The 22802-nt window shown below is 40.2% G+C and overlaps 1 protein-coding gene across 3 annotated transcripts; it reads right to left on the bottom strand.

Moving 5' to 3' along the window:
- Positions 1 to 238: 238 nt before the first annotated feature.
- LOC127796581 (reticulon-like protein B16) lies at positions 239 to 22704 on the bottom strand. 3 transcript variants are annotated; one of them, XM_052328775.1, is made up of 6 exons: positions 22505 to 22700; positions 22264 to 22404; positions 21456 to 21519; positions 21224 to 21365; positions 18769 to 18838; positions 239 to 790 (listed from the first exon to the last, which is right to left on the bottom strand). In XM_052328775.1, exons 2-6 carry the CDS (start codon positions 22400 to 22402, stop codon positions 624 to 626), a joined length of 582 nt encoding a protein of 193 aa, XP_052184735.1. In that variant the 5' UTR covers positions 22403 to 22404; positions 22505 to 22700; the 3' UTR covers positions 239 to 623. The 3 variants fall into 3 exon arrangements, with proteins under 3 accessions (XP_052184735.1, XP_052184733.1, XP_052184734.1); XM_052328773.1 differs by having other exon boundaries at positions 21456 to 21636; positions 22505 to 22692; XM_052328774.1 differs by lacking the exon at positions 239 to 790 and adding an exon at positions 800 to 2286 and having other exon boundaries at positions 21456 to 21636; positions 22505 to 22704.
- Positions 22705 to 22802: the final 98 nt, after the last annotated feature.

Raw genomic sequence — 22802 nt, 5'->3', positions numbered from 1 at the left:
TTCCTCAACAATCGGAACAAACCATTCAGTTAATACTTGAGAAGCCATGCTAGTGGGACGGAGTGTAGGTGGCAAATTATGTAGTCGTTTATGGCTCCGACATTATCATTCAAATCAAGCAGAAGTACGCTTTACCGAGCCACAATATGCACGCCATCATTGTGCGCATCTGGAGCGTGTAGCGTGCTTCTATTGTTTCATTGCCTTTGGCCTTTAAGCCGCATATGGTACAAGAGTATTAAGAAAATAAGGAAATGGAAATTCAATTTGGATTCGCTGGTTGGCAGAAGCTATTTTGCTAGGCCAGCTTGGTTTCTTACACAGGAAAATACTCCACAAAATTCACGAGCACCAGCCCACAACTCAGAACAGCGAGACTACCTCCAACAGCAGCTTCATACAATGTTAATAAAGAAAACTAGGTGATCACAATTCAGACTGTCTGTCTGTTATTTACAAGGAAGGCCATTCTGTAAAGGATTTGAAAAAACGGAGTCATGCAAGAATCAGAAGAGAATTCGCCTTTCAAATTCCAGGAAAAAGAACCAAGTTAACAGTTCCAGTCCATTTCATAAGTCTGCAATTCACACGATGCTACTAGTTGTGACTGCAAATGGCCCGGTTCATGAATCTTTGTCCTTGGATAAACTCAGTGGGATTCTTCTAATGACATTCTCATCCACTATTTTGTACTGATTTGAAAATTTTTGGTGGATCAGACCAGCAAATCGGTCAACATGGGCTTCATGTCTATTGTACAGGGCAGGAATTGTTATGAATAAAATGATTCCTGTGACCAATTAAAATGACAAAAATGTCAGAACTCAAATAACATACCATATGGACATACATCCAGATGTTCCAATGTCTAAACAAATGTTAACGCAAAATTCTAGCAGTTCATAGGAAGTCACTGTTTCCAATTACCTCTTGGCTAAGTTGTGAGGAGGAAAAAAAATAATACATAAACATGACTGTTGAGGGGGAAAATGAAGATAATAGAAAGATGCAAGAGTATTAAGATTATAAGAATAATAGAAAGATGCAAGAGTATTAAGAATATAAGATCCTCTTTCTGCTTGCATTTGAATCTTGCATAATTCCATACAACCACCGCACTTAATAAATTCGCTCACTTTATGGCATGGACAGTACATCCCATGTGCCCTATGGTTTTGGGGCATTGCAAAATAACCAGTCAAATCTTGGTTTTCATGAACTAAGGTAAGAGACCAAGTTTTTTTTATACATGCATGATAGTTATAGCTCGACTTCTGGCTCCCACTTTGCTTTCCTAGATGACAAGAAGCTAGGCCACAATTTTCTGCTTGAATGCAATGCAAATAAACAGGGACTCATGAAGTGCGTGTCATGCAGTGATGCAAGACTGGAGTGAGGTAATGATGCTGTGAGGTGATGTGCAATTGTAGAATGCAATGATGCAAGACTGAACTCACAAAAATACCTAGGACCCAACATATTCCCGCTCTTAAGGCAAGAATCAGGTCGGGTACTTTGGTTCAAGTGGGCCATTTGATTGGACTAGGACAAGTTTCACTACCTAGGGTGACTCAACCCATGTTTTTTGGATCAAGAAGTTACAATTGAGTAGCTTGTTATACCCGTAATATGAGGACATTGTGACAGAGTGATGAAATCCAGTAAGTCTTTATTTATTTATTTATTTTCCCCTGGTAAGTGATGGAGTGATGAAACTAACCTCAGAAAAAGCATGTAAATTGCCTACATATCCTGCTTCCATTAGGAACTGGGTCAAGTGGAGTTCAGTACGACCAAGGTAGGGATCACCACAACTTCCAGAAGTGATGACACAAAGACAGGAATAAAATTTTATCATAAACCTACAAAATGGTATGTCTGTGGATATTGATCGCAGGAATGAAGTGTTAGACCATGGTGATATAAAGGTGTCCCCATTGCACAAGGCAATTCAAAGGAGAGTTGTTGTACACAGCCCCATCCTTTTTTTTTTTTGGTTTCGCACCATTACGAGCGCCCCCTACCTGCCAGCCCCACAACATGATAGGAGATTAAATCAGGGATGCGCCTCGCACTGGCTAGGGCTTGAACACGGGTGCATAACCGGGGGGCCCCAAGAGCATCACCCCGACAAGCACTTTCCGTGTCTTCCTATTGCCAGCAGAGATATGCCCCTGGGGGCTACACAGCCCCATCCTTGCTTTGAAAAGAGCTGGTTTCCACAATTCGAACCCATGACCTTCCCTCCAAACATTGTGGTGATATACGGTGGAAAAATGACAGTACCTGGAAGATACAGTGAAATTACTACATTTGGAGAAGGCTCTCATCCTGCCATTGAGACGTTAATCAAGTGAAAGGTAGTAGTACCGGCATAGAGCTTAGACTAAGCTCTACAAGTTAAAACTAAACCAGAGTGCATGCCTTGTCCAGAGCCAGGACAGAGTAGGAATTAAAGGAGAGACAGGAATAATGTTGACACCCCCACGGGGTAAAGACTAATGCTAGGTCAAAGTCAAATAGATGATTCATGGTCCTACACTATTAGAAGCAAACAAGTTTTAACTGCAGCAACATGATGGTCAAATATGCTCCCTAGCATAATGTTTAGAGGTTTTGACTCCCAAGTTGTCACAATAATTGGACAGAATAAACAATCTGAACCATTCAAAGTTGTATGCACCAAGTGATGTCTAGGACTAGAAATGGTCATCTAAGGTGACAACAATGCCAAATAACAGTTGTAATCAATTAAAGCATAATGAATGGCAGCATCTAAGGGTTTTAGTTAACTGAAAATGTGACAACTGAGCAACATAATGACTAGTTGGTCAAAATGCATACCAAATGGACGTGTGGGGTTTTCAAAACATGACAAGATGCCAACTTGGAGAGCAATGATTGTAACAAGTAAATCCGTATCTCGATCCAGCTCAAGAACAACTCACCACTAAGAGACACCACCAAAACACCCTTTTTGAGTCAGGGCTACTACAATTCTGACCCTAATGAGGGCTCCAGCCACTCCACCATCCTGTTCAACCTTTACCCATAGTGGCTGACTCTCCAAAAAATCTAAACAAGTGTTGAATACAGCCCCATACCAATTAGCCCCTAGACTAAAGTCCTAACAATTCCAATCATCTAAAAGACCAAATGAAAGAGCATGCTAAATATCTGATTCCAAAAAATCAGTACCACAGCCATCCCTTGGCAATTCCATAGGAACAATAATCTCAATCTTACTACTGATACAAAGCAGCAGAAGTACAAAGAGGAAGAAGAATCATCTGCCATTCTCAATTAAGAACTAGGCACAGGAGCACTTATCTAGTTTTTTGGCTGTGTAAGCACCAAAGCAAAAAGAGACTTAGCAAGGGAGAAAAGAAAATACCAGAACTACAACTTCAAGCCCACTTTGATAGAAACCAAGTGTCAAAAGGATCATAGTTGTCAAAGGGGCAAGGTACAGTGAGGCACAAAGAGTGTTTGAAGCCAAGGTGGGAGGCGCAAGGCACAGGTGAGCACCTCATAGACATAACACACTTACTCAAAATGTGTATAAAATACTTATACACCATTATTTTCAATTTGTGATTATAAAGAGGTAAATGCAAAATTATAAATTCATGAATGACAAATAACCATGCTATAGTAACAACTAAATGATAGAAAAAATAAATAAAAAGTAAGTTTCATCATGGCATAAAAACACATTTAAAGAAAATTGTTTAAACAAGAAATAAAAATAGAATTAAACCTACATTAACAAACCAAATTTAAAAAATAAATAAATAAAGAACTTAATTAAAATATTGAATAAAAAACAGAAAACTCTATGCAGAGTAAAAGCATCAAACAAATTTCAAGAAGTGACACAAAAACAGAATCTAATAAATAATAATATTTGTTTAGAAAAATGAATTCAGCATACATCCATTAAACTATAAAAAAAGAAACTTCCATATATATTCTTTGGACTGTGAAACAGCAAGTAGCAAGCGAGAAACAGGATGAAGGGAAATTGGGTAAGGCTCTTACTGGATCTTGAACAATATCTGAAGAATTGAGTATGAGAAACAGAAATTGCTGCAAGCAGCAGAACAGGTTGCGAGATAAAGCAACTGAGGGCAATAAATATCCTCCAGAACAAAAGCACCCACAGGAGTGTGCACCTAGCTCTGATATGTTTATCAGAGAGGATCAGGGGGGCAGAAGAACGGGCATGGACCTCCATGTGTGAGGGCTTCTCTGGTTAGTGAACCTCACTTAATGGAGTCCCCTGGCCCATGACGACACTGGCATCCTGGCCCACCTCACAAATCTACAAGAATATGATTCCATCTTGAGGATAATAAATGATGACAAATTGAAGCTGAAGCCTTCCGACAAATTGTGTGTGTGTGTGTGTAGAGAGAGAGAGTTGAAGATTGAAGGACGAAGTTGACTTGAGTGTTTCTCTGAAGCTTTGATTGACAAATTAACAGTATTCTCCTTCAATACGGAAGGGAGAAAGCCAGCAAAAGGAGCCCAACACCCCAGCTCCAAATCAGGATTCTAGAAACCACACTGGTCTGCAACCTCTCTATCTCTAAAGACCTTTTCACACTGACAAATGATGACCATTCAACACCGAAACCCAAACTGTGTCCTCCATTAAGAAAGGGACACAGCCAACAAACGATCCCAACCACTCCAGCACAAAACTTGTCGTTCTGGAAAAGCCTCAATATTTAATCCTGAGAGCCTCTTCCTTGAAATTAAAAGATATAGATAATGAAAAAACCACATGTTCTACATCAAAACTCTTAGGGGCTCCCCATCTTTGATTAGTGCAAACTTTAGCTCCAAAGCATCAACAGGATCTTCACCCACACTGGTAAGAACCAATCATTTTCAAACCAAGAAACACCATACACATTCATATAATTCAACCAGAAATCACACATACCAGACTCTTGAGGAGGTAACTTCAACTTCCCAGTTAATCAGTCAGTCAAGTCAGCAACTCAAACAGCTTTATAAACCCTGCAAATGTTGAACCAACATTGATCCAACAGAGTCTACCTAATTATGGACCTAACCACGCACTGAAAGAAGGAAACAGCTCCCAAGAATCTGCCTTCACTATTTGACCAAACAGCTAACTGCCTTGCCTTGTTGCCGACTTAGATAACTTCCCATCTACCTTCCAAATTGACCAATAAATCTTTACCAAAAAATCACAAATCCACAAACCTTTAGAGAGAGAAAACAACAAACTTTGAACTCCCCTACCCCTCTTAAAAATAGAGAATAAACCATATTGAGACTCTGGTAGATGAATGACTTTCTGTTGACCATGAGAAAATTTCGTCCCACTGGAAGAATGGGGAGACATCATACTCACAACTCCTCCTCCATCCACTGTCTACCAAACCTACAGCCTAAGACACCTCTTTGTTTGATTAGGGGAATCTTAACTGACTTGGTCATAGAAAGGTTATTTCGGATTAGTTGCAGGAACCACTATCACCTAGCATTGCTGCATTGTCTTACAATTTGAAATGGTGAACCCTCTAAAGCTACTAGTCCAAATTCAGAAACAAGTAGAAACCTAAAGTTTAAGATTTGTCAATGTGACTGTCATGGTCCAGTAGTTGGGATACCAAGGCAGGAGTAGAAGCTGGTTACTAATCGGGAGGGAAGGCTGAGGTATTATAGGCTGGGGTATTATTGTAATAAGAATGGAAGGTAGTTACAGAATAATTCAAATTGTAATTGTAATTCAAATGTGGTGCCAAGGCTTGGTACATAAACCAAGTCCCGCAACCCTTAGAGGCATGAATGGAAATACAATTGATTCTGTTTTCCCTCTAAAATTCTCTCAATCTCTCTCTCCCTCTCAATTCTCTCCCTCTGTCTTTCTATTCTCTCATTCGGATCATCAATTCCCACTGAATTGCGAGAAAATTTCCCTTGTCAGAATTGAGTTCTAACAATGACTTTCAGACTTTAATTAAAGCGAGGTTCAAAAATAATTTAAAAGTAGATTGCAATGTGGAGTGTCACGACCTTGGGTATTATAGGGGCAAAACTGTAATTGAGTTACAATTACAGTTAGGGGGTATTTTTGTAATTTGATTACAGCACATGGGTGTTATTATTCTGTTATTTCCCCTTTTTGTCTTGTAGCTTAGGTGGTTAGAGAGTTTTGTTTGGTAGTTAAGTGACGCTATATATATATTGCCTCAGCTGTAGGAAGAAGCATGTGGAAAATGAATTGAATACTCTATTTATTTCTAATATTCCCCCCCCCCCCTCCTCGCTCTCTCTCTCTCAGTGATCTTATCTTCTTGCTGATTTCTCCCTCTCAACTAATCTCTTCCCCAAATTCTTCTCTTATCATTCTTGATCTTCCTTTCATACCCTAGCTCATCTCCAAGGTTCATGACAAATGGTATCAGAGCCAATCTTTCCTCGGCTGTGATTCTAGCAAACTCATAGCAATTTGGTTGAATGACTGCATCCCGACGGTGGTCGAAATTGGGGGTTCTCAGCTCTTGATAGGTGAGTGCAAGCAGCGATTCCGATCAAATTCCGAGGAATCAAAGGACGAATCATAACTGAGAGAACAAAACAACTCTTGGTACGAAATTGAAAGCTAAGCACAGGACAGTTTCAGAAGTCGGGCATCATTCCAACGAATTCAAAGAGTATCGGAGGCAACGCGAACAGATGAGCATTTGCGATTGGAGTGGGTCAATAGGTGAGCTAACCTGAGGCGATGCAAACAAACAACGTTCGCGATTAGTGTGAGAGTCCGTTGAAGGTGGTGACACAGATAGCCAGGAGGGTCGTGACTGGAGCAAACAATTGGTGCAGGAGATCCACTAGAGTTGGCGATGTCGGCAGACAGTGAAGCTTTCGACTGATGCGTTGCTGGTGTTGACGCTTGATAGGTCGGCGATTCCAACGCAGACGGTGAGAAGTGAATCTGGGCAACCTCTTGAATCCATCGCAATTGTTATCAGATTTCGGATATACCAGGCGAGAGCAAATTCGGGGCCGTCGACTTCTTTTGCTTGATTTAATCGAGCCCAGATTGAGAAGACTTGAATGGAATGAATTCTTAAATCAAAGCCGGTTTGGCCAGATTGAGAAGGCTTTGAAAGAGATCTGGGTGAGGCGAGCGCGAACTACGATGGTGATCAAAGTCGGTTTGGCGAAACTTCAACAATCCTGGTTTGTCGCTTGAAGGCGATTCAAGAAGCAGCAACTTCCAGTGAAGACGCAAAGGAGAAGTAGGAGGATTGGATCGCGGCCAAGACTCCAGTAATCTGGACCTGACTTGAAGACGAGCAACCCAGGAGGATTTGCAAACTGGAGTGGACGACGGGTGCAGGATTCCAACACTACTCGGACAGTGATTGGGTGAGCAATTTTTCTGGGCCATTGATTCTCGTGGTTAGATTCTGATGCATGAAGGTGATTGACGGCGGATAGGCAGTTGCTTCCAATCTTATTGTGAGGGTTATTGCTGGCCGACTCTCTGTAGATTTAATAGAGCCGTTACTGCTCAAAATGGAAGGCTGAAGCAGATTTGGCGAATTTATAAACCAATTCATAAAATTACTGCATCCATCAGGTCTTAATTACGGGGAATTCCTTTGGTTACAACACAGTCCAACAAGGGAGGTGAGCTGCCCAGGCCATTCTAGTATTGAATTTCGGCGATCTGGCGGAACTCTGACGGGTGGAAGGAATACATTTGAGTTTTAACAATTTGGGGTGCAATTGAGTGGTTGGATAAGGCGAGTTCGACGAGGATTCCAGTAAGTATAAGGAATTATTGCAGCAGGCGTGACAAGAGAATTGACAGCCCTAGGTAACTCTTGAAGGCCAACCAAAGTTGTTATAACGTGCAAATTATCCTGTACCAGAATCAAGTTTGATTTTCAGAGAGTGAATTCGATGCCTGGGGTGATAGACGGTTGCCATAGCACTGAGGATTGGAGTTTGTGAGCCGGACTTCGTCAGCAAGCTAGTCAGGTAAATTCTAATCCATTTAGGCTATTTTCGGCTGATGTGGTTAATTTTCAAACAACAGAGCAGCCTCAATTGCAGTGGAACAGTGTTGCATTTTTAGTGGGATGTCCTACTCGGGAGGTTTTGGGAAGCAGTGCCCACGTCAGACAATTAGATCCTCAATGGCAGCAAAAAATGCTGCATTTTTAGTTGACCAGAAGCATCAAACATGGGGAAAGAATTTTGAGAAGGAGATCAGCTAAAGGGACAAGGAAACAAGAAATGGGATTCATGAAAAGTACCAAGGAATTCAGTCGAATGTTCCACGAGAAGCTGCAAGAGTTTGCAATGATATTGACGAAGAAGTATCATTACAACTTCCTCGCAGAACACTTCGATAATTATCAAGGAAGTTTTTAACAAGGAGGAATTCCTTAAAGTGGAGCAGCTGAAGAAGGACAACCTTGCTGAAAGTAAATCCTTGGTGTACTCTAGCTACTAGCAAGTAAAAGTATTTAGACTCGAGGAGGGCCTTATGAAGATATGGAAGGGTTTAAACATACTGCTCCCTTGGTTTTGGCTGTGGAGAGAGTTGAAGAGTACATGGAAGAAGAGATTAGGGAGGAGGAAGTGGAGGATAACACTCAATCAGTTGGCAACTTCTCAAGTACTGCCACTGGTGCTGAGATTCCTGATGCCATTGATCTCCTGAAATAGCAAAATAAGGAGTCTAACGAGAAGGAACAAAGGATTGCACCGAGCACCTTGCTTGGAACATCTAACATGTATGTCCGGGCACACAAGACAAAGCAAAGGTAACATTGCAGCAAGAACAATTAGAGAATGGGGTTATAGGGCTGATAGCACATTTGGAACCATTTTTTAACGGCACTAAGGAAGAGGCGGATGGCTGAAATTGGTGTGGCAACAAGACATAATGTTGTTGCTGAGGAGAAAGAAAAGAGAAGGCAAAAGAAAAGGGAAAAACAAGATAAAAAGAAGGAAAAGCGAAAAAGTAACCACTAGGTGAAGATGGGCATTGGATAAAGAAGCAACGGCTAGGTGGTAATAAGTTTCTTGGGGATAAGAAACATTTCAAGGAGGGAGAATTGTCACGACCTTGGGTATTATAGGGGCAAAATTGTAATTGAGTTACAATTACAGTTAGAGGATATTTTTGTAATTCGGTTACAGCACATGGGTGTTGTTATTCTGTTATTTTCCCTTTTTGTCTTATAGCTTAGGTGGTTAGAGAGGTTTGTTTGGTAGCTAAGTGAGACTATATATATATATTGCCTCAACTGTAGGATGCATGTGGAAAATGAATTGAATACTCTATTTCTCTCTAATATTCCCCCCCTCTCTCTCTCGGTGATCTCCTCTGACGCAGCGTGTAGCGTGTGTGTGAAAAAACACACCAAAATAAACCCTTGAAAGAACAAACTTCAATGGCCAAATCCTGGCTTTCAAGAAGACGCAAAACAAGACTATTTTGCTAAGAAAACCCAAATAGGTTGCTGAAATTTGATTGAAAAAAACTTGATTACAAACTCTAAATCCTCGACATATTTATAGTATTTGGTTAATCCAAATCCATCTAATATTTGTAAACAAAATCCAACTAAAATCATAATAGAAATAAATCATAAGTAAAAGTCAACTAGAATCCTAATAAAAATAAAACCCTAAACAAACATAAAGTAGAATCCTAAATCAAGTAGAAACATGAAGTAGAATTCTAAATAAAATAAAATCATGAAGCAGAATCCTAAATTAAGTAGAAACATGAAGTAGAATCCTAAATCAAGTAGAATTCTAAAACTTAAAAAGTATTAAAATATTGTTCCGACGCTACTATTTCGGTGATACTATTCCGGTTTGGTCGGGTCGGAATTGGGCCCGGTCTTGATTGGTGACCGCATCATTCACCTCCACTTAAGAAAAAATTCGATCTCAAATTTTGATCTGAGTAGGACAAATCCACGTTCGGCAAGTACAAAAAGAGATTAGCCACATTGAATGTTTAGAAATACCCATATGATTAGACAAATCCACAACAAAAGCATTATCATTGGTCTTCTTTGGAATCTTGTAAAGAACATACTTCTTTGGCTTGAACTTGTTCTGCTTTCCTGTTGGAATCCGTTCCTTCTTCAAGAATATCATGACTTCACCTCTAACCTCAAATACCTTGTGCTTCCAATGCTTGTCAGTTGTCGCCTTGTACTTCTTATTTGTGCAACTTTTGCTTGACATTTTCTTGAACCGCTTGAACTTTTCTGCTAAGGGAACATGGGCAAAGACATTCCTCCCCTTCTTAGCCATATCTGCGTTGGCATGGGTCCAGCCATTGCCATGTTTCTTGCCCTCTACCTCCACTGTATTATTCTTGTTAGATTGAGGATGTTGAACATTCCATCTTGAGCGCTTTTCTAATTTGGTAGATCTTATCACAGGTCCTTCTCCTCTTATTAGCTTTCTTGATTTTGACTCCTCATCAGTTTTTGAATTCATTCGTAGATTTTTCTTGCCTGAAGAAGCATTATTTTGCAACTATTTTGAATAAAGACTTATTCCATGACTACCAGCAATCTCTCCATCACTTAAAATACTGATGCTTGAATCCTCCTCTGGTCTAAGCACTTGATCAGCTATAGCAGCAACTGTTACAGCATTCTTAGTTTCGGAATTTAATTTCAGATTAATATCAAAAAGCAGTTGCACTACCCGAGTTTACTAGCTTGGGAGATCCAACACCCCTATTCACAAAGAGACCCATGTGATCATCTTGCTTTTGCAATCGCAAAGGTAAATATGTGCCTATTGCCTTCGATTCAACCATGCCAGAGCTTGAATAAACTATAAAAGGATTTGCTACCATGACCTCCATCTCCTTTACAGTCGCAAATTGATCAGAAGAAACGCCACCATCATTGGGTTGCGAAGCAATGCCTGAGCCCTCGGAATTGGAAAATACCCCAGTATGAGTTAATAACCTTGGATTTTCTGTCATGTTAGCAGCATAAATCAGACTTGAGTTTGCAAACGTTGAGGTTACTGGGACAACATAAACTTCGAAATCAAGCTCCAAACTCATTGAAAAGCCATTCTTTAGTTTATACTCATCGTTTCACCAATGGTTGTGTTGCTGCGCATTCCTCCTAACCCCTTTACCACTAGGGTTGGCTATCATACGACCACGATCATCCTCATCGTCGCTATCATCCATCATTGGTCTTCTAGGATTAATGAGGACAAGATTAATGGATGGTCTTCCCGGTTTAATGTAGCCAGCTTGATTCACGCCCTTAGTTCAATTCCGATTATCCTTAACTCGTTGTAAAACGCCCAATTGGTTGCGGATTCGCTCCAATTGTTGTTGCATTGTATGAGTTATTTCTCGTTGTTCTTCGATTACTCTCCAAATCGCGAGCAACCCCCGATCACCGTCATGAGGCTGGTTGCTATCGTTACCGTCAAGATTGGCCATTTGATTGGTTGATGAACCGCTTCGATACCACATGACGCAACGTGTAGCGCGTGTGTGAAAAAAACACACCAAAATAAACCCTTGAAAGAACAAACTTCAATGACCAAATCTTGGCTTTCAAGAAGAAGCAAAACAAGACTATTTTGCTAAGAAAACCCAAATAAGTTGCTAAAATTTGATTGAGAAAAACTTGATTACAAAATCTAGATCCTAGACATATTTATAGTATTTGGCCAATCCAAATCTATCTAATATTTGTAAACAAAATCCAACTAAAATCATAATAGAAATAAATCCTAAGTAAAAGTCAACTATAATCCTAATAAAAATAAAACCCTAATCAAACATGAAGTAGAATCCTAAATCAAGTAGAATTATGAAGTAGAATCCTAAATCAAGTAGAAATATGAAGTAGAATCCTAAATCAAGTAGAATTCTAAAACTTAAAAAGTATTAAAATATTGTTTCGACACTACTATTTCGGTGATACTGTTCCGGTTTGGTAGGGTCGAACTTGCGCCCGGTCTTGATTGGTGACTGCATCATCCTCCCTTATCTTCTTGCTGATTTCTCCCTCTCAACTGATCTCTTCCCCAAATTATTCTCTTATCATTCTCGATCTTCCTTTCATACCCTAGCTCATCTCCAAGGTTCATGACATGGAGGTTCTCAAGATGATACCACAAAGCATACTTTCTGAGTTTCAATGGCACAGGTTTACACAGAGCTTTTGGATAGCATTAAGAATATTCGAAGATCTCTAATGTGAACAGTCCACCTAGGGTGACAACCATAGAGTGTAATTTCCTTCTCAGTTAGGAACTGTGTATCCTCTTCTAAAATATAGGAACAAGGGAGAAGGATAGAAAACGTGAGACAAGGAAAGAGGAAGAGTTCCTAAGAATAAGGGGCTACAGGCAATCAAAGGGCATGTTTAGAGGCCCTTGGAGGGGTGCATTACCCAAAAAGTATGCATGGCCCCTTTGTGCATATTGGAGAGTGATGAGTCAATCTTATTTTATCATTACCATGTGCCGCAAGGACAGGCATAGGCTATCTAATCTGCATAAGCTTCTCCTATAGGCACATGCAAGCTAATTTTTTTATTTGACTTTGAATCATCATGTATTATTCAATTTCAGTTTGGGGCTTGCCACCCATCATTAGAATGTTAGTAAGCCTAGTTGCATGTGAAACTGGTTTAATTAAAAAACTTCAAAAGGGGCAAATTTGGTAGGTAATTGTCAGCTCCCTTGAAGCTGACAAGGGATTTTTCTGTAGAATTGAAGAATTCAAGGAGGAAGAAAGAAAGAATATTTGAGAGAGAGAAACAGAATAGAGAGAGAAAAGTTTTGTATTCATTCATATATATCTCATTACCAGCTGTGGCTTTCTATATATAGCCTCCAGCTGCCATAACTGCCAGGAATGTACACCCGGTACAGCACAGCCCAAACCAATTAGGTACAACCAGATTATGAAATATCTATAATTACCATCCTGCCCTTAGGAATGTGACAACCCCCCCTCCCCCTCTTTTAAAATTTCTTGTCCCCAAGAAATTACAAAAACTGGGCAACCCTTGAAAACTGCTTGAGGAGGTCGGGCAAATATTCCCACGTACTTGTGTTAAGGTATAAGTGACTACACCAGTACTTGTGTTAAGGGGAGAGAATTTTGGTAGGTCACCCTCTTATCCAGCACCGCGAGAGGCTCCTCCATTGCGGCTAAGTCCTCTTCCGTAAGGGGAAGCTCCAAGCTAATGGAATCAGTAGGTCCAACCGACTTCTTCAAGATAGAGACATAAAAGACAAGGTGGATTATCACTCCTACTGGCAATTGTAACCTATAAGCCCTCTCTCCAACCTCGGCCACTACCGGAAATGGTCCATAATACTTTGGGCCTAATTTAGATGCAAAGGCTGTCAAGAACAGTTCCTGCTAAAATCTTTTAACCTTCAAGTACACCATGTCTCCTACCTCAAATGATCTTTCACTCCTGTTTCTATCAGCCATCTATTTCATCTTGTTATGCGCTAACTTGCAGTGTCTCTTGCCTTTTTTGCAAGTATTGATCCACTGAGCCCTTGAATTTTCATGACAGCAGGTATTAGGGGTGGCTTGTACCCAAATAGGGCTTCAAATGGAGTTCTTTTCAAGGAGCTGGGGAAATTTGAGTTATACCACCATTGGGCCAATGGCAGCCACTTGTTCCAACTCCGTGGCCTAGAGAAGCAAATGCACCTTAGATAGGTTTTCAAACATTGGTTCACCCGTTCCATCTGCCCATCCATTTTGGGATGGTAGGCCATAGACATGTGCAACCCAACTTCCAAACTTCTAAAAACCTCTTGCTAGAATTTACTTGTGAATATATTGTCTATGTTAAAAAAAATGGACAGAGGCAGCCCATGCAGCTTAACCACTGAATCTAGGAGTAGCCTTGCAACTTTTGGAGCAGTGAAGGGGTGGGACAAACTTAGGAAGTGCCCAAATTTTGTCAACCTATCCACTACCACCAGTATGACATCCCTTCCTTCCAATTTAGACAGCCCTTCCACAAAGTCCATAGAAATTTGCTCCTAGGCTTGTTTGGGGACATTAAGTGGCTACAGCAACCCTGGATAAGGAGCATACTCATGCTTGCAGCGCTAGCAAATAGGACACCCTAGCACATATGCAGTTACATCCTGTTTAAGTGCAGGCTAGTAGAATAATTGTTTTACCTTATGGTAGGTGACATTCAATCTTGAATGTCCTCCTATGGGTGAGCTGTGCAATGAATGCATAACCCTCTTCTTAAGCTAGTCGTCATCTCCGATCACCAGCCTCCCCTTGTACCTGAGCAACCCAACTAAAAGAGTGCATTCTTTTAAATTAGTGGTTCGGATTGCTAGCTCTGTCATGAGGTGCTTGGCCCAAGGAGATAGCTCGTAGCTAGCTATGATCTCTTTAACCCAATCAGGCACCATTGCAGATATGGCTTGATAACTCCCCTTCTCCTCCCTTCTCGATGGGGCATCTTCCACTATGTTTTCCTTCCCTTTCTAGTACTATATTGTATAGTCAAGCCCCAGCAGTTTAGTTACCCCTTTTCTTTGCAATTGCATGTGCAGCCTCTATTGCATTAAAAATTTGAGACACTCATTGTCCATCCTAATCACAAACTAGTTTCCTTCCAGATAATATATCCACTTTTTCACTACCATCAATACGGTGATCAACTCCTTGTCGTAGTTGTTTAGTCCCAAATGCTTTGGGGCTAAGGCTTGGCTAAGAAAAGCCAAAGGTCTATCACACAGCACAGCTCCTACCCCTGTCTCACAAGCATCTGTCTCTAAGATGAACGATTTCAAAAAATTAGGTAAGGCTAATATTGGGGCTTGTGTCATTGCCTTCTTTAATGTGAGAAAAGTTGTCTCTACCCTGCGGTTCCATCCAAAGTTGTTTTTCTTCAGTCGTTCAGTCAACAGTATGCTAATAACATCATAATCCTTAATGAATCTCCTATAATACCCCATGAGGCCTAGGAATTCCCTTAATTCCTTAATAGTTTCTGGCCTCAACCACTCCACCATCACAACAATTTTATTTGGGTCAGTGCTCACTCCTTCCCTCATAATTACATGGCCTAAGTACCCCACTTTCCTCTCAGCAAAGGTACACTTGGACCTCTTTACAAATAGGTAATTGGATTGGAGGATCTTGAATGCTATCTGTAAGTGGTTCAGGTGTTGATCCAAGGAATGATTATACACTAAGATGTCATCAAAAATTACAGGGATAAATTTTCTCAAATAAGAGTTAAAAGATAAGATTCATTAAGATTTGAAAGGTGGCAAGGGCATTAGTTAGGCCAAATGGCATGACTAAAAATTTGTAAAGGTCTTGATGAGCCCTGAAGGCCATCTTAGGACTATCAACTGGTCTCATTCTAATTTGGTGGTATCCTAATCTTAGATTGAGCTTTGGAAAGAAGGTGGCTCCTAATAATTCATCTAGGAGGTCCTCGATGATTGGAATGGGAAATTTATTTTTGATGGAGAGGGAATTTAATTGGAAGTAATCAACACAAAACCACCATATTCCATCCTTCTTTTTAACTAGGAGGGCGGGTGAGGCAAAAGGACTCTGACTTAGCTAGATTATGGATTTGGTTAGCATATCCTTGACCAATTTCTCTATTTCAGCTTTTTGAAAAGGAGAGTATCTGTAAGATCGAACAGTAACAGGTTCGGTATTGGGTTTTAAATGGATAGCGTGGTCAAGGAAACGGATTGGGGGTAGGGCAGTAGGTTCCGCAAACAGATCCTAAAACTCAATCAACAATGCATGTAAAGAGTCACAAGTTTGTAAGTTTGTCCTCAGCAAGAGAATGTAAACTAGGAGTAGGATTCAGCCATGAAAGATCACCTTCCTCTGCCACTGTAGTGCTGTCAACCTCTTCCCCATCAGTCACCATCTCCACTCCATATAAGGAATGCCGTTGGGCTATATCAGCTTCCCCATGTTGGAATAACCTCTGCATCCTCCAGCCGGTCAACATCTTACAGTCTCCCTCTTCCATGCTTCCTATCAACGTTACCCTCTTTCCTGCCAATTCAAAGACTACCTCCAGTTTGTTGAAATCAAAAATCAAGGGGCTCACCGTTTTCATCCAGTCTACCCCTAATACAATGTGGCAGCCTCCTAACTTAAGGATCCTCAGATAGGCAGTAAACTCATGTCCCTGCATCATCCATTTGAACTCCAGACACTTAAATCAACTCACCATTTAACTTCCATTAGCAACTGTAACTGAAAGCGGTAAAGTAGCCTACACAGAACACTGCAAGTTGTGGGCAGTATCCTCATCCAGGAAGCTGTGCGCGCTTCCACTGTCAATGAGGATCACCACTCTCTTCTTACCCCCCAAGCCTTTCACCTTAATTATCTTTTCTGATAGGCAGCCTTCTATGGCGTGCAACAATATCTCTCCACCTTCTTCCCTGGCAACTCCATTTCTGGTGTCCTCCAACTCACCCGCATCCTCTGTTTTTTCTTCTTCCTCAACTTCTAGACCTTCCATTTGTAACAACTGCCTCCTACATTGATGCTCCAGGGAATTCTTTTCTCCGCAGTGGAAACATAACCCCAGCTGCCTCTTCTGTTCCACTGATAAGGACTTCACCGGAACTAGATTAGGTGGATTCTTCGGAAACGGATTCCCTTTATGCATATTTGCTGGCTGGGCTTAACTACGATGAGTCCTCCATTCTGCAAGCTACTCCCAGCATACCGCTTAGTTGTGTTCCTCTGCTTCATAAATACTGCCTCTAAGGCTAACTCCTGCAGCTGAGCCTTTTCTGCAGCTTGTTCAACAGTGACTGGCTGCCACATCTTCACTGTTGGTCAGAGTTCATCACTCAATCTGCTGATGAAACTCAACATAAAATACTGCTCGTCCAGTGTAGGATGTGAAATCATGAGAAAATATTTCAATTCCTCAAACCTGGTTTGGTATTCTTCCACTGAACTGACCTCCCTTAACTTGTTAAATTCCTCCACAATGTCAGTCATGGTCCTTTCCTCAAAGCAGACACAAAAATCTGTTACAAACTCCTCCCAAACCAGAACAGCTCTCCTGCTACTACAGCCTTGGAACCACGAGTCAGCCACATCATTCAAGTACATAGTCACCAGGTTCACCTTTTGGATTTCTTCCACTCGGTAGTGATGGAAAAATCGCTCACAACGTCAGACCCACCAGCACCGCTTGCTTCCTTCAAATGCCAGAATTTCTAGCTTCGGCATAGGGATGTGATTCATGGTTACTGGTGGTCCCCTCTGTGAACTCTTTGGTCGTTCCTCTATTCCAAGAGGATTGGTGACATGCGGCCTATCTCTCATCCCAGTCAAGATCGGGCTGTGGTAGACCTCGGAGGAAAGTCCACTAGAAGGTTAGCATTTGGCAACCGAAAGAACAAGCTCAACACGATGCTCAATTGCTGGCCAAATCCAGAGACTTCTTCACAGAGACTCATGACATCAGCTTGAAGGTTGGTGACCTCCTCTGGAGTGGCTGCACCCTCTGCTCGGGTCCAACTCAACTCTTCCTAGGTTTGGCGCAGGCAGATATCCATCTTACCGTCGAGTTGTTCTTGGTGCTATCGGAACCCCAGCTCCATAGCATCCAAACGTGTTTCCAGCTGCTTCATCCTCGTCCCTTCTTCCATCATTGACTCTTCTGATTTAATCGATCACTTGCATATTGCAGGCTCAGGTCGGAATCGGTTTCTGATCACAGAGGCAGCGGCTTCTATCATTCAGCTCTGTTAGCTAACATCTGGAGTGCAAGCAGGAGGCCAAGAAAGCCTCGATCTGATACCAATTGTCAGCTCCCTTGAAGCTGACAAGGGATTCTGCTGGGAGAATTGAAGAATTCAAGGAGGAAGACATGAAAGAATATTCAAGAGAGAGAGAGAGAGTAACAAAATAGAGAGAGAAAAGTTCTGTATTCTCATTCATATATATCTCATTACCAGCTGTGGCTTTATATATATAGCCTCCAGCTGCCATAACTGCCAGGAATGTACACCCGGTACTGCACAGCCCTAACCAACTAGGTACAACCAGCTTATGAAATAACTATAATTACCATCCTGCCCTTAGGAGTTAGGAATGTGACAGTAATTAAGGAGCATCAATCTCTGAACTTGGACTACCAAACATCATTTCAAAAGTGTTGACAAAAAAAAGATTGGGTAGAAAAACTCCAAATGCCTTGGGAGAAACAACCACTTTATCATCACTGCACACATAATGATGCAGTTCCAGATTTTGTTTATAAGTTGACCATTGGAAGTCAAATAAGGTCGAAAACAGCATTTGACAGATAGAAGAGTACAGTTGTATACACCAGATCCTCCATATTCCCTGAAGTGTTGCATGTAAATGGACACACACAAAGACACATATGTATCATGGTTCACATAAAACGTGGCACATAAAAGAGCAGAAAATTTATATGCTAACTAGATATTCAGCCTAAATCAGGCAAGACTCAATATTTTTAAAATTAAAACAATAGCCTAAAACTTATACCAACAGACCTGAAGGCTCAGCCTCTCTCTTGTGGCAATACCAATAGACTACAAATGTAAGTAGGCAATAATTTGTAACGAATCATGTGAGAGTAAACCTTATCATTCTGTCAAGTAAAAAAAAAAAAAAAAACCAACAAAGTGTTGAACTACAGGAATAAGATGAAGGGTAAGGAAAAATATACATACCAATATATGCAAGTGTAAAAAAAGAGATTAAGCTGCCAATTAAAGACAATAGCCATAGGCAGATCACCACCTGCCAATTGAACAATGGTTTAAGACATCTTTAGGGAAAAAGTGAATCATAGTACACAAGTAAAAGTAGAAGACAGATTTCAGTCAACAGAATAAACTGCAGTATGCCAAGACAAATTATCATAAGGCAAGATGGAGTTGCCAAGTTGATGAAGGATTCGCATTAAATTGCCAATTCAAAGATTTTTATTATGAATATAAATCTAATTATAGTTTTGTATCTTCATATGATGGAAGTTATTGCGATTTTAGCAATAGAATATTGGGGCTCAAGCAGTACCGTGAAGGGTAAGGAAAGTTATTAGCATTTTGCAAAGCGTATAAAAATGGTATCCTAGTTAAGGCTGAAGATTGTTTAGGAATGAATAAAGAGTACATATCTGTGCAAGAAGCAATCTCTCACTCTCCCTGTCCCCCACCCCAAACTTTTCTCTTCATCTTTTTCAGTTCAGCATATTCTCTTTGTTGATTCCTGCCACTTCTTCTTTTACTTGTATAAGGTTCCAGCTCCAATACTATCTCCTTGTACCTTTCAGCCTTAAATTAGTAGTTTTCTTACTTATTCTTCATCATCATTCCTGCAACTGTTCCCCTGAGTGAACTTGCTGCATCAATCTTATCTTTCACATTGTTTTATTCAAAGGATCTTCAGCTCTAATACCACTAAATTTACAGAAACCAAATGCAGCCACGATGAGGGAAGCACAGACGACGAAAAATTATCGGGTAGTAGTAAGAAAGCTACCATTGTGAGGCAGCAAAATAGAAATAATTCAGAGACTAGAATTGGACTATAAAGATGTGCCAAAGATAAGAAGAAGATGCGTGATCAGGGAAGATCCAGAACATAGCTGAGAAGGCATATAGATAATAAAGAAAAAGAAGGGAGTCCATTAATAAATGCAGAAAAGACAAGAAAGAAAGAACAAACAAAAAGAGGGACAAATGCAATGCAGATAAGACAAGAAAGAAAGAAAGAAAGAACAAACAAAGAGGGATACAGAGAGCTAATGAAGAAGAAGAAGAAGAAGAAGAGGGATTACAGAATAATATAAGAAAAAGACTACAAATGACAAGATGAATCTACATACAAAGATGGAGAGGAAGTTGAGGGAGGGAGAGAGCACACGCGCGCGCGAGAGAGAGAGAGTTCTTCAAAATATTTAAATTTCATTTATTCTCTAAACCATCATTCATCCTTGCAGTCAAGAAGATTAAGAATGCATAGATAAATCCATAGACAATGCTGGAGAAGAGGAGGGGCGGGGGAGAAAGAGAAAGTTGTTTCAAATATTTAGGAATCATTCATTCTTTAAACCATCGTCCATCCTTCCACTAGGAGCCATTTTATAGACCTTATGAAAACCCAAAATGGCCATATAAACATTCCCTACTCATTTCAGTAACAACTTAAACACCATATTCCATAAATAAAATCTCTGTAAATTCCAAGAATAAGAAGATTCAGAATCATGATTAGATGTATGCTTCAAATAAACATATTTGACTCCATCAATAATTTTAATTTGGATCTTCATCGACTACACTATATCACAAGTATTGTAGATGGTTGATAAGAATGACTTCATAAAGCAAGATTATATTAACCTACTGTCGGTCACTGGGCATGCTTTCCATCATATTGCATATAACAACAAAAATCACGAGCATTAATCTCAGTAGACGCATTCAGCTACATAAATCAAAGACCTCTAATCTCTCTATCAATGGCAATATCTTTCCATCAAATTGCATTACCAAGTTAAATTAATGGCAAGTAAAGATGATCTCTTTTGGTATGACAGAATGACACACACCATCCTGTGGTTCATACTACCTTTTGCATGAACAATCCAAGCCAAACACCTGCTACCTTTTTGAATAAGTCTTTACTGAAAAAGGTAGAGGAAGATGAAGAAAAACTGGATGGAAAACTCTTAGGTGTTATATGAGCTATAAGGGTCTTACATAAAATATGCTCATAGATAGAAATTATTAGTGAGTTAGAATTCATATAACTGAACCTACCTAGTGGGATTAAAGCTTGATATGTTGTTGCTATTGTAATCCAAGTTATCACCAGCAAACCATCTTCTAGATTTTTAAGGTTAAAATCAATGCAACTACTACAGTGGTTTTGGAGTGTACATACCTGCCCCCCACCCTCTTAACAAGCACCAATGTTTGACATTGCATGCACATACAAACATATACAAAAGAATATAACATCTTCTCTGTAGCTTCCCTTTTTTAATTTCAAACTATCATTTCTAGAACAATTTCTAAACATTAATATATTAATAGAGGAAAGCAATCAACCATTTATTGCCATTGTACACTGACCAGACATCATGTTCCCTCATATTGGCTTGCTAGAGTCAGTTACCTTGAAGAAAAGCCTAAAATCTTTGCCAAGAGTTATATCATGAGCCATAAGCAGTGCATAATTGATTTTTACACGAAATGATGCAGCAGCATTATTGACCATTTCTTCTGACAAGACTAGCTCAGGTAGCGTCTGGAGTTGTCTGTAAATAGAAAACAGCAAGAGTAATGATTTCAACTAAAACATTGAGGATCTTCCAGTTGAAAGAGATAAAAGGGAAGAAGAATCATACTTATTTCTGAAAGCAGCATAGTTGGCCCAAAGAAACAGCAGTACAATCAAGATTAACAAGACATCTGAACATATTGATAAGAATGATAACCCTGACCACTCAAAAATGAGCCATGCGACAGTAGCAACAACAATGATGCCACATGAAATATGCCACCGCTTCCATAATACAACATCAGCAGCTAAAAACAAAGTGAACCAAGGAAATTACACAAAATCAATGAAAGAATGGCACTGTTTCCACAGCACAGAGTCAGCAGCTAACAATAAAGTAAATCAAGAAACAGTTAGTCAAAGTCCATGAAACAGGAAGCAGGGTATGCATGAGGGCTACAATACTCCAGGCCCGGGATTTGCTTCTAAAAATAAACAAATGGAGTAAAGGTAGCTAGTGAATGTTAGAGAGAGATAATAATAATAACAACAACCCCGGTCCCCGAGTTGATCCTAGAAAACACAAAAGGGTTTCAGTCTCTTCATTTCCTTTCTCCTCTCTTTCTTCTTCCCTTACTGCGAGTTCCAAACGCAGATTACGTGACATTCCCACCGTTTTCTTGTGTAATCATTAAGTTATCAACAGAATTGTGCATCAAAAAGAACCAAAACATTTAAGTTTCCCATGAAGCGTTCAAAATATATCTTTTATGAGTACTTGTGTAAGATACAGATATGAACTTCCCCAGTGAGTTACTCTTATGTGGTCAACACAAAGTTACTATAATAATTTCATATACTAAACGTTGTATGCGTGAGTGTAAGTGTAAATATGAATGTCCTTCAACAACAATAAGGAGAACTGCCAAAATTACCTTTACCACCACCCATCATCTGATGAATTGTAGTTTGCCGGCCGAACAAACGGTACGATGTTGAAGAAGTGGAACAAGTGCTATTGTTCCTTCCATCTCCATCGCCCTCTTCGCTACAAAGATCTCGTGTATTCTCCATCACTGTCAACACCCAAACACATACAATTAAAACGTTTACGAACCATCTTTCAAGCAAAAAACCCTAGATTTCTTAATCTATGTCGTTCGATGACGCACAGACCTCAAAGCAGCCGTTTGCCTGAAGTTCCAAATCGATCAACCACCACGGAACCATTGATTGGGGGGTTAATTATTGCAGGAACTATAAAAAGATTGGCTCCATTGACTCCAGAGGATCGACAAATGATTGACAAATTCTCGGCATTTGACACCCGGCACAACACAGGAGGGAGAGATAATTCATCCCATCGGGATAATGAAAATAATGCCGAAGAGAGACACCGATTGCTGTTGCCGAATTAGCAAAATGACGGAATCACCCTTTCCCTTTCTTCCAATTGCCCGTTCCCAATCTCGAC

The sequence above is a fragment of the Diospyros lotus genome, chromosome 3 (genome assembly GCF_014633365.1).
Source record: "Diospyros lotus cultivar Yz01 chromosome 3, ASM1463336v1, whole genome shotgun sequence".
Lineage (NCBI taxonomy): Eukaryota > Viridiplantae > Streptophyta > Magnoliopsida > Ericales > Ebenaceae > Diospyros > Diospyros lotus.
Note: the sequence above shows the minus strand (reverse complement) of the source record. Positions and strands in the feature narration are given on the sequence as shown.

Coding starts and splice junctions, on each gene's coding strand:
- LOC127796581 (XM_052328773.1), bottom strand. CDS start 22,402: ATGGAGAATACACGAGATCTTTGTAGCGAAGAGGGCGATGGAGATGGA. Junction 21,366..21,455: donor TATGCTGCTTTCAGAAATAA/GTATGATTCTTC, acceptor TTCTATTTACAG/ACAACTCCAGACGCTACCTG. Junction 18,839..21,223: donor ATTTTAGGCTTTTCTTCAAG/GTAACTGACTCT, acceptor TTCAATTGGCAG/GTGGTGATCTGCCTATGGCT.